This window comes from Mustela lutreola, chromosome 14 (assembly GCF_030435805.1).
Source record: "Mustela lutreola isolate mMusLut2 chromosome 14, mMusLut2.pri, whole genome shotgun sequence".
Lineage (NCBI taxonomy): Eukaryota > Metazoa > Chordata > Mammalia > Carnivora > Mustelidae > Mustela > Mustela lutreola.
This window is the reverse complement of record NC_081303.1, coordinates 7,875,923-7,888,472: the sequence shown is the minus strand read 5'-3', so window position 1 is coordinate 7,888,472 and position 12,550 is coordinate 7,875,923. Positions and strand designations below refer to the sequence as shown.

General features: G+C 46.6%; 1 protein-coding gene across 5 annotated transcripts in view; it reads left to right on the top strand.

Moving 5' to 3' along the window:
• PLD5 (phospholipase D family member 5) overlaps positions 1-12,550 on the top strand; it is a 396,874-nt gene that overhangs the window by 199,257 nt on the left and 185,067 nt on the right. For 4 of the 5 annotated variants that reach the window (XM_059144973.1, XM_059144976.1, XM_059144974.1 and 1 more), the window contains exon 3: positions 3,697-3,865. In XM_059144973.1, the coding sequence (XP_059000956.1) occupies positions 3,697-3,865 (169 nt within the window). Of the gene's footprint in view, positions 1-3,696; positions 3,866-9,069; positions 9,254-12,550 lie in introns of those variants that run through there. The other variant, XM_059144977.1, reaches the window with a different exon arrangement.

The following is a 12,550-nucleotide window of genomic DNA, read 5'->3' as shown; positions in this document are numbered from 1 at the left end:
CTTCTAGTATTCCTGTGGGGTTTTGCCTATCTTCGTAACTGGGGGGAATGTTGCATTTCAGTTAGAGAGCAAGGAGACTAAAGATCAGGTTCACAGAGTCCTGTGACTCTTATGCATGGATCCAAGGGTAAGAACACCTGGTCTGAAGATTTCTAGAGGAGACTGGAGATCCTTGTTTGTCTGCCTGCCAGGTGCCGCAGGGTGTGCCCCGAGGAAAGGGATGGCGAAGAGCCAGCGACAGGTGGGCACTTCCTCCACATCCTCATCCTGTCTGCTCCCTTTGTCTGGGCTTCTTGGGTCTTCTCTTGTCTTCCTGAGCTTGCTTCCCTGTTGCCCTGAAGTGAAATCAAAACTAGTCGCTTCTCTTTATCAGCAGCTCTTCTGTTTTGGTTTTATTTGTTGGAGGGATTCTCTCTGGTTTGATTTCTAAATATAGTCTCTAGGGTCACCTGGGTGGCTCAGTTGGTTGAGCATCTGGATCTTGGCTGTTGCTGAGGTCATGATCTCAGAGTTCTGGGACTGAAACCCGCTGTGGGCTCCGCGCTTAGCGTGGAGTCCGTTTAAGGATTCTCTCCCTCTTCCTCTGCCCTTCCCCGTGCTCTTTCTCTCTAAAATAAATGGATGAACCTTTTTAAAAAACATATCATCTGGTTATAGAGGAGGCTGAAACTGATCATTGTCTGGGGGTTCTTTCCCTCATGCTTCAGTGAAAACAGATAATTGGGCTTTAAATGTGGATAGAGGTTAGAAATACCAAACATCAACCTCTGTCAAAGGTTGTGAAGTAGATTTTTTAAAAAATTCCCTCCCTCCACCTTTTTGAACCTCGTCTTCTCTTGGCTTCTCAAACACTGAATCCTCCTGGATGTCTCTTGCTTTCCTGCCTCTGTATTGGTCCCTTCTGAATCCTTGTCCGTTTCGCTCTCTACCAACAGAAATGCTCCCCATGTTAGGCTTTGGGCTTTCTCTCTTCATTTGTTCCCCCTGATGATCTCTCCCAATCCTTGGTCTATTTGATCTACCTCCTTCCCGTGTTCCTTGTCCTTTTCAATGGACCCGCTCCCCCCACCCCCCACATCTTTCCAGTTGTTCCGATTTCAGGAACACTCAGCAGAGATTCTTTGGTTACTTCCTGTGCCCTGAGCAATAGGTTAGGCACTAGGGCTACAATACTGAGCCAGTGCCTTCCTGTACCCCACCGTCTATCAGGGAAAGTCAGCCTTGAACAAGTAATTTCAAGAGGGAATAGGTTGGAGGGGGAATAGCCAGTCATGCAAGGCTTGGTCATAAGGGAGAACAAGCCTAGTTGCGGGGAGGGGGGGGGGTCTCTCAGAAGAAGTAATATTGAAATCAGGACCTTGTTGGTTAGTTGAGACACAGCAGCGTGGGATTGGTGACTGGGAAGATCTGCATGACGTGTCTGGTGTGGCTTTGGTGTAAAGTGGAAAGAGGGCATTTGAGTTCAGTGAGGCTATGAGGAGGCAGGACCGGACTGGTTGTAAACGCTTGCCACCCATCTTAGGGGGCTGGGGTGGGCATCACCCTAAGGGCACTGGGGAAGCCCGCAGGAGGTGTTCATCCAGCAGCAGAGAGCTAAGGTTTACATTGTTAAATGATTACCCCGAGTACCGTATGGACCACCGTTGGGAGGGGCGAGAATCCAGTAAGGAGACAGTGGAAGATGGTTATGGTCGCCCCCTTAAGAGACCATGTGTCGACCTTACAGGAAAATTTCAGTCACCCTTGGCTCCTACCCGTTCGTCCCTCACCTTCTCATCAAATACATCAAACACTAAATCTTTTCAGATTCGGTTCCTAAAACTGCATTGACTGCACGCCTCTTCTTATTCCCACTGACTGACTTCAGATTTCTCATTTACCTTCCTGAGGTGGCTCAGCCATGTCTACGCTCTACCGGCTTTTCACTTCCGGGTCTCCCTTTTCTCCTTCCGGCGGCAGGCAGTGGGCCTGCGGGGGAGACCCTGGTGTACTCGGCTGCTCCCAAATGCACCAAAGAGAAGCTCAAGCCACAGTGTGGGCCTTCCTGGTGTCGTCTGTCCTTTCTGCCAAGACAAGCTCCTGTCCCTCCCGCCTCACCCCTCCTAGGCTCACTTCACAAATATCCAAGGATCCAGTTCGGCAGGCTCCTTCCTCTACCTAGACCTCCTGTCCCCTCTGGCTCATCCACAGACACATTTCAAGTCCCTCCTCCTCCAATTTCCCATGCCCCCAAGCCTCAACCAGAATTAATCTCTCCTTCCTGCCCGTGCACAGTCGTACTTTGGATGATGCATTATCTATCTAATTAAACTTCCTACTCCTGTTTCACTGCCGCATAGAGCCTGCCTCCCATTTGAATTATTATGTATGAGATAGGCTCGCTCTCCAGATTGTAAATTCCAGAGGACTAGGGATATTTGTCACAGTCATTTCCGTGCTGCCTGGCCTCTGCTTATCAGACCCCAACAAACGTTAAATTTGATTGTGGATGGCAGCGGGATGATTGGGAACCCCAAATCGTGGAAGTCTCCGAGTCACACACTCAACTCCATTCTAGCTGTGATAGTCATCAAATGCACAAGAACTAAAAAAAAAATTTTTTTTTTACTAAGACTACTGCTTTTGTTTCTAAAATTGCTAAATGGGACAAGTCTCATTAGGAGAAACAGCTAAGGGTTTTAGTGAGGAGTACCAGGTTCCCTGTTGGAAGATGAAATTCATTCTTTAGGTATTTCTTGAGCCCTGATTATGTTCCCAGCACTGGGGAGGCATAGCCACGAATGAAATGGATCTCTATACTGGGAGCATTTACAGGTGTGCAGTTTTCCATCAAGAGTTGCAGCATAATTTCCATTTCTGAAATGGGGGGGAAATAGTTCAGTCCTTTATTTAAACATTATGTGTCCCGTGGCTGACTCAGGAGTGAAAATCATACCGTCTTCTCCTGCGTACTGACCAGAAACAGGACAGTGGATGTATTGTTAATATGCATGGGACTATCAAAGGACAAAACACATTTATTGGGATGCTTTTGTTGTATCTTATTTAAGTTTTGATTATTGTGATTATTTTATCCATTCCTTATCACCCACTTTGGTAAAATTCTCTCACAGGCAGGTTTTGAATGTTTCCTCGTATCATTTTATGCTTTTGGGCTGGGAAGCATCAGTAGATACTAAGCAGTAATAATAGTATGTATTATTTTTATTTTCCAGTAGTAAAAAAACTCATAATATTTCAGTTTCAAAATTAGGTCTATATACGCCCAACATTGTCCTAGAAATGAGGTATGCGAAATGTAACTTATAGCCGAAAGTAGCTCGCAGAAGTGCTCTTGTATGTAAGAACTACATGGCTATAGGAAAAAAAGGAATATATTACTAGAGGAAGTTGCTTGTGTAGGAAGCTCTGAATTTTTTTCAAAGCTAGTCAGAAACTGGACTTTAGGACATATGCAGTGATTTTCTGAAATACGAGCAAAACCTGGAGAAAACCAGAGCATCTAAATTCTCACAGCTGGGAAGTTTAGCAGAAGGGACATATAAGAAGCCTCTGGCCAAAAATGTAAATAATGAGGAATGTGTCTATTCGAAAAAAGTAGAGTATGTTCCAGATGTCTCTGTATGCATGTATAAAGATCTGTGGCTTCAAATTTGACTAGATTTTGTTTGTTTGTTTTTCAAAATCTTTTCTAAGAATTGCCCTGGTGGAAAATATTCCTGAAGGCCTTAACTATTCAGAAAATGCACCATTTCACTTATCACTTTTCCAAGGCTGGATGAACTTACTCAACATGGCCCAAAAGTCTGTTGACATAGTGTCTTCCCATTGGGATCTCAACCACAGTCATCCATCAGCATGTCAGGTAAGCTGCATCCTCTGTGTGTGATGATTCTACTTTTGTGCATCTCCCACGCCTTCATGTTTCTTGCCTTCGCTTCTCCAGTTCAAGGTCTCTTTTTCAGTCCACCCCCCCCCCACCACGGTACCCGTACATCATCGCGTTCACGTGTATGTGCCTTCGTTGATCATGTGTCCGCTCAGCTCCTGCTAGAACGCCAGGTTTTCAAGGGCAAACTCGTGTTTTGTCTGTGCATACTCTAGGCTGTCTGTTGATTTGGACCATTTTGGGGGATGCTGTCCACACCGCAGTATCCATTGACAGCACGCCCCCGAATTCTGCTTTGCTCCCCCCGCATGCTCGTGGCGTGAACCCCATGCCTGCTTGCCGAGGCATTTATGTGGTTAATTGGTGTCCTATTTCGCCTGGAGGACCCAGAGCCAACTTTTTTTTTTTTTTTTTTTTAAATAGTGGACTCGAACTTCCCATTATACTTGTATATTCTTGGCTCTGTCCCGTTTGAGTGACGAGGAGAGAGAAATGTGTTAATTCCAAGAACAGCCTTGAGAAGTCTGCTGAAATGATCTAAATGATTTCTGAACGAAGTGTCCTGGAGCTAGGAAAGGGATCCTGGTTCTCTTGAGCAGTTTTTTGTTTGGTTTCTTGTAATTTGTGCTGGTATGATCACAAGAACGCTAAGCTACCCAGGCTCTTCTACCCAGGTATCCCAGCGCTGGTCTGCACGTACGTGTCCTATCTGGGTCATGGAGAAAATCAGTTCTGTCACCGTATATAAAATGTGTTGGCACTAAGCCTATAATCACTACCTCATTGGTGCTTTCAAACCTTTCATTCAGTTGTACTATTTTAAAATCAAAGGAAATCAGAAAATAGGTTTAAAAAAAAAAAAAAACACCAAAACTCACAAAGGCCATACTGAAGAAGAAAATAAATTAATCGTGCTCTGCACTTTTCTCCCTCCCCTGTTTATGCAGGTAGGTCAGGTGTTTGCTGCTGCATAGATCATTTCAAAATGTAGTGGGATCATGATTCTGGATGGTGTTGAACAGAAAGAACTCATCTTGGGTCCATATTGTGCTGTTTGGGGCAGGCTGGAGGGTCTGGGGACCACCTGTACCTCTCTCTGCATATGTCTCTTATCATTCCATAAGCAAGCCTGAACTTGGAATGGTTTAAGGGGGTGGTTGTATTGTAAAAGGCCCAAAGCAGAAAGTATGAGGCCTTTTAAAATGTGGGCTCTGGGATCACAGCTGCTTCTGTCCCATTCTATTGCTCAAAACAGGTCATGATTCAAGGTGGGAGGAGTAGCATCTATACAGGAGTAAGGAGAGTTGGTGGCAGGCCTCTTTGGAAATTATATACCATAGTCCACTCTGGCCATCACAATCCAGATCTCTTCCACTTACTAAATGCAGTCCTCACCGCCCTCCCCCATTACAGCAAAGGCTCAAAGTTCAGGGTCTCCTCCTCTGCACCAAGTCTGAATCGGGTTGAGCCCCCTCGTAGGGGCTTTTCTTGATTTAGAAACTTGTGAACTAGAAGACAAGTCATATGCCTCCCAACACACACACTCCTGACCTCTAACGGGGAGGCAGGATAAGATAACCATAGTACACACTTTGGTTTAAGTGGTGGGGGTGGGGATGGAGAGCACAGACCAGTCCTGAGCCCATAGCAGTTTTGAAATCCAGCCCAGCCCAGCACGCCAGGCTTCCAAGCTCAGAAAACTGGGAATGCTGCTGGCCTAGGATCTAGTTCTGCTCCCTGGGTGTGCTTTCCTAATCTGTGAAGCTCCTTGTTCCCCTCTGTGTTGTTCTTTCTTTTCCATAAGAATAGCCTGTGTTTGCTTCTGACTGTCTTAGTTGGCTTCCTGCTGGTAGAAACTGAGGCCCCAGAGGACCTCTGTTCATTTTAAAGCAGCTCTGCCCTCTTTTTTTTTTTAAAAAAAAAAAAAAAATGGCACAATCCCTTCAGCCTTTGTAGACTTAATTTTTATCCAGTCATAAACCAGTCTGGTAGCAAAAACTGACCCCAGACTCTTGGCAGTGGGTCTTCTCTGCTTTGGACTGTGATTCAGGATGCTTTAGGACCTGCCCCTTATAAAGTTTCTGGGAGCTCTTCATCTGGCCAAGGGGGCCTGTGAACCGCCCACCACTTTCAGTCTTTCTGAAACCTTGACAAAGAATCTTCCTGCCACAACTGTCATTTCGTCTTTACCCTGAGGCTCTTTCTTCCTTGGTGAGTATTTTGTTGAATCAAGAGAGTCTTCTAGATTTTCTACATTTTCTCATACTTCTGCATGAATACAGAACAGTGCTTCTTACCATAGACCACTAACAATTTGATAACCTGCCTGAATGATCCTCTTAGCCAGGTCCCCAAACCCATTAGACACCTTCTCTGTTTTCTGCTTTAGGGCAGGTGGCAATGTTGCCAAGTCGCCCACTGTCACTCCCTCGAGGCTCCAGATCCATTTCTTTCCTGTTCCTCCAGTCTTGAGTGGGAATGAGATTCCAGCATCCACAATCACCCAATCCCAAAGACTGTGTCATGTGGCTTTTGTTTTTGCTACACTAGATACATTTCCTTAATCCACTGTGGCAAGACGGGCAACTCCAAGACTTACCGAGTATTATTTCCTGTGATTCCGTGAACAGGACACACAGTTTGTGCCCCAGTAGCTATTGGCTGGGACCACTCATGTGGTTGTGTTTGGCTGGGATAGTGGCTGAGTCTGGGCTGACTCTCTGGGGACTGGACAGCTCTCGTTCACCCCAAGTGGACACTCATCACTCAGTAAGCTAACCCTGGCTTTCTAGCGGGCTGCTGGATCCCCAGAGGATAAGAGTGAAAACAGCAGGACCTCTGAATTCCTGGGCTCCTAGAATATGACTTTGGCCGCATTCTTTTAGCCAGAGCCAGTTCACAAGGTCAGCAGCCCATGTCCAGGGGAGGGGCAAGAGAGTCTAGGAGAAGCATGTCAGTTTAGGAAAGGGAGATTGTTGGCAGCAAACTCAAAACAGTTTACTTTCACAGGTTTGATGGTGTAAGTGGGAGATAGTTCAAGTTGTCTTTCCTTTGTGAGGGACAAGACCAGCTCATTCCACTGAATTTAGCAAGAACTGCAAGCTTTAGTTTGACTCACTGAGCCCTGCTCTATGCTGGGACCCAGACCTGCACAGGTGTCCATGCTGTGTGAACCCCAGGCTGTCAACCTCGTGGGCATCCCTGAAGAGCTGGGGGGTGCCAGACACACAGGGGGGAGATTGGCATTTACTCTTGGACTTGGTGACCCAGTAGAACTCTTTTCTGAAATGCAGTGCCCCCGGAATGATGGATTTTTCTCCCCAGCTACAAAGTGATTTTGCTAACAGGCTTTATTTTTCCCAGTGACTACTATTTCTCTCTGACTCTGCCCTCAATCTCGGTTCGCTTCCAGGATTTCTGTAATCAGTCTAGACTGGGAGTTGATGAAGCTTGGGGGTCCCAGGGAACCTACAGTATTGTCCAGGGAAGCCATTAAATCCATTTGCAGGATTCAGGTTGATTCTGGGGCTGAGTCAGTAAGCGAAGTATCTGGTAGTCCAGGCAGGTGGCTCTGGGGACTGCGGCCTGGTGGTTCAAACCAGTGGAACAGAGGCGCTCACATGGCTTTACAGATAAGTAGAGTCCCTGGATGAGGGGTATAGATGGACATCATTCTCAAAAGCTGCCTGAGGACTTCTGGCCTCTCCTTGCTTTTACCCTAATCCTTCAGGGTGAGCCAAACTCTTGCCACTGAAAGTTTGGCCCTGGGACTAGAAGCATCTTTATTCCCTGGAAGCTTATGAGAAATGCAGATTCTCAGGATTCACCTCAGCCCTACCTGATTCAGGATCTTCATTTCAACGAGATCCCAGGCTGATTCCTATGCTCAGAAACGTTTGAAAAGTTCTGAACTACCCCCTTTGGCCATAAGGCCAGCCAGCCCTCCTCGGCACTCATGCTATGGGGTAGAAGATGGGCCACAGAAAGGCTGGGTCCTAGTTCATGGTCAGAATTCTGTTCTACTCAGGGAGCATGAATGAGGGTCTGGGTCTGCTTTGAATAACAGTGCCAGGTGTGACGCTGGGCACGTATTAGGTGCTCAGGAGATATTTGCCCAGTACTCGAATGGATTGTGTCAAACAAAACAGAGCCAGACACTGGTTAACGTTCTAAGGACAGATTTGAAACAGGATATATTTTTGCAAAAGGGAAGAGGGCCCGAGTGAACTGAACTTCAGAACTCAGATTTGTACAGAGATGATGGAGCATTTTTTTAGGGAGAATGAGGGAATGGGGTGGGGGACAGCAGGGGCTTAAACTGGACCAGGGAAATAGACGTTTATAAAAAGTGGGGAGGAGGGTTGGTCCATAGGAAGCCCATCTGGGGTGTGCTAACTGGCGCTTATCAAACTTGGGTTCGTCGCCTCCGCCGAGACTGGGAGACAGTGGCCCTCTGGTCAGGTGGGCGGGAACGAACAGCAACTTCTTTTGGGCCTTTTTGAGCTTTCTGAAGTGGGCACCTTAAGGGGGCGGGGTCATCCTGGGGCGCGGCCTTGAGCTGTTAAAAACTGTTAGCATTTTGTTCAGGCCTTTTAAATGAGGGAGAGGAGGGACCTCTGGGCGGGGTAGATAATTTGTGCTGAGAGCCCACAGTTTTTACAAAGCAAGGCTGAGCCCAGGGGAAGAGGAGGGAGGGCTCAGAGGGAGCCTGGCTGGAGATGGGTCAAGAAGAGACTATCTGTAGGTCGTGTGGCTTCAGGTGGGCATTACTCTTGTGGAAAGAAGGCTGCACCTGGAAGCTTCGTTCGGGTCACTCCAACAACCTGCGTCCTGGCAATAATGGAATTTTTCAATTTACTGCCAATAACCTGGCTGTGATTGAGCTCACACCCACCCCTGCAGGAAGGAGCCCGGTTAGAACTGAGGTCTTCTGGTGGGGCCCTAGGGCTCCCTCCAAGGAGACGCCTCTTGGCTGCCCCTCGGACTTCTGGGACTTCTCACAGCACCAGGCGTCTTGCAGATTCAAAGCAGTCGGTGTCTGCAGGTGCGGGGTCTAACCGCCTGAGTCTGCACGAGGAGGGCTCCGCATGCGCAGATGAGGAGGGCCCCCGCATGCGCAGACGAGGTGGGCCCCCACATGCGCAGACGAGGTGGGCCCCCGCATGCGCAGACGGGAAGGAGTGAGGGGCTTCACCTGCTCCCACTTTAAGTGGATTTAAACCCGCTGTGAGAGCGATCTGGGGAGCAGTTCTTCCAACTTTGCGGCTTGTCCGTGCTCAGTGCCCTGGTGGAGGTTCTCCTCGTCCTCCAGTCTGGTCCTTTGTTGGTCGAGGGATGATGCTGTCTCTGCCCTTCGAGCACCAGGTCTGAGGTGGGGCTTTGAGGTGGGGGATGGGCAAAGGAGGGGGAGGGGATTAAAGATGGAGACTCGCGGTTATAACGCCAGGAAGTCGCGGGGGTATCAGGTACAGCAGCGGGACTGTAGTCCGTAACATCGGAGCCCTGGCGGTGTGTGCTGAAGGATGGCTCTGGACGTGCGGGATGTACTGTCGGACGTGTGCATTGTTGAAGCCCCACGTTGCACCGCTGAAGCGAATATCGTGCACCAGCCCTGCTTCCGTTGTTTAAAAAAGCGAGGGGAAAAGAACAGAAACCGAGAGGATACAGGTTAGAATGTCTGCCCTGCCTGCCTCCGTCCCACAGAAGTGTTAGCATTTTATGTGGGCGCCAGGCTTCTAGAACTTACAAGCCCCACGGGGAAATCAGAGTCTACACACAGGTTTGCGCTCGGGCGAGTCAGCCCGGCGTCACCTTTGAGACAAAAAGTGTAACTGAAAGGGCGGTTCTTAGGTTAATAACGTATTTGCAAGAATTCTATTCGTGCCTTCATAGTATTTTACATGATCACATTTGACCCTCTCACGGGCCAAATGATGGAAGCAAGCCATCAGGTGTTGCTGACGTCCCTCTGTGCGGGCCCTGTTGAGAGTGTATGGGATACAGCAGGGGACTAGATCGAGATCCCTTCCCTCATGGGGCTGAGATCCGAGCAGAGCTGAATCCGTTCCACTAGGATGAACGGGAAAACCTTTTTCTTCTTCTTTTTTTTTTTTTTTTTTTTTTGTATTTTAGAATTTTTATTTTTTTATCTTTTTTTTTTTTTTTATAAACATAGAGTGTATTATTAGCCCCAGGGGTAAAAGTATCTTCCCCAATGTCCATAACCCCACCACCCTCTCCCTACCCTTCCCCCCCAGCAACCCTCAGTTTGTTTTGTGAGATTAAGAGTCACTTATGGTTTGTCTCCCTCCCAATCCCCAATCCCATCTTGTTTCATTGATTCTTTTCCTACCCCCAAACCCCCGACGTTGCATCTCCCCTTCCTCATATCAGGGAGATCATATGATAGTTGTCTTTCTCCGATTGACTTATTTCACTAAGCGTAATACCCTCTAGTTTCATCCATGTCATCGAAAATGGCAAGATTTCATTTCTTTTGATGGCTGCATAGTATTCCATTGTGTATACACACACACACACACACACACACACACACCACATCTTCTTTATCCATTCATCTGTTGATGGACATCTAGGTTCTTTCCATAGTTTGGCTATTGTGGACTTTGCTGCTATAAATGTTTGGGTGCATGTGCCTCTTCAGATCACTGAGTTTATACCTTTAGGGTAAATAACCAGTAGTGTGATTGCTGGGTCGTAGGGTAACTCTATTTTCAACTTTTTGAGGAACCTCCGTGCTGTTTTCCAGAGTGGCTGCACCAGCTTGCGTTCATTCCCACCAGCAGTGTAGGAGGGTTCCCCTTTCTCCACATCCTCGCCAGCATCTGCCATTTCCTGACTGGTTAATTTTAGCCATTCTGACTGGTGTGAGATGGTATCTCACTGTGGTTTTGATTTGTATTTCCCTGATGCCGAGTGATGTGGAGCACTTTTTCATGTGTCTGTTGGCCATCTGGATGTCTTCTTTGCAGAAATGTCTGTTCATGTCTTCTACCCATTTCTTGATTGGATTATTTGTTCTTTGGATGTTGAGTTTGCTAAGCTCTTTATAGATTTTGTGGACAGGAAAATCTTAAAAGCAAAACGAATACATGAAAGTAAAGAGAGAGCAAGCAAGCCTGTAGAATAGAAATGGTTCTTGGAGCCTGAGAAGCTCCCTGTCCCATCTTCCTTCATGCCTCCGTTGACCTCTAGAGCAGTATTTGCAAAGGGACCCGGGAGAACTTGTCTAAGTACCACATGTCTTGGGTTCTTAAGATTTGAAAGAAGCTGGTTCCCTTCTTTCTCCCCTCCCTCCTGCCAGTGGAGGGTAATCTTGCAGAGGTCCAGAATGAGGCCAGGACCAAAGTCCTGAACGTAGGTCCTTAACCACCAACTTGTTTCTCCAGGTGCAGTAAGGACCCCAGATTCTGTTTCCTTTAGGCCACTTAAGTTTTACCATTCCTAAAAAAAAAGAAGGTACCAGCTGAGTGCCCGTTTGATTTAAGTTTTACCTGATCTTACCTTTCAAATGCAATAGGAGATTCAAGACTCTGGATTTAATATTTAACATTGTTCCGCACAAAACAACAAAGGACCCAAATTTGTAATAAATTCCCATGGCAGTTTTAAAGTTGAGCTGCTGTAGTAAAAAATGGGACATTCTTGGTATGTGAACATGGATTATGTGTGTGGGGAAAGGAAATAACATTATACTTTATAAGCACTATCTTGAGAGTAGAAAATGCAGTGTCCTCAAAACAATTACATTGCCCCCGCCCCCAAAAAAATTCCTTTCAGAGTTTGGGTGGCTAATCTTTGGACTTTTTTTTGTTTTTATCGAGACCTTATAAATACTGTGATGTAGTCATTGATTGGCTTGTTGCACTCTTAAAAAGATGCTAAAAAAACTTTCAAACCCTAATACCCAAGGGAGAAAATCTGAAGTTTTTTTTTTAAAGATGTTCCAATATAATGCAAATTGACCCAGGTTCACAGCTTGTTTTCCCTGAATATGTTTTTATAAAAGGCTTTTATTTTGAGGAGTTAAAGAGTCAAACGTGGTATTTACTTCTAAACCAACTGAGCCTGAAATGTCCTACATGGAAGCCATACGTGACACATGAATGAACAGGAGCCATAACTGAGATTCAGCCCATCTACTCATTATAATACGTAATAATACAAAAGAATACTGTAAGCGAAATACCCTGAGAAATGGGCACCGGGTGGCAGCCAGGCCCCAGCTCAGCAGAAAAGAGACACAGATCAGCATGGCACAGGACACCTGTGTCTTCTCTGGGTGAGAAGCAGTTTCAGCAGAGGGTGTGGTGGTCATGATCTACAGGATGGTGAATGTTGGACTTGTGTGTGTGTGTAAACACATGCGTTAAAAATGCCGTTTTAATCTGTAGTTCTAAGAGGTTGCTGTTTCAATTCCTACCCTGAAAAACTCCCCTCTTTTCCACCTTGCGCTACTATTGTATCTGTTCCCTTCTGTGACTTTCCTGTGTGTGAAAGCCAGGTCAAGGGCTAGTGATCTGTGTTTCCATGGTAACCATATTTTAAAATGTGATCAAAGTACGTGGTGGGGCAAGGGATTTTGTTTCTTTCTGTCCGGATGATGAATTTCGACCCCAAAATACTGAAATTTCTAGGACA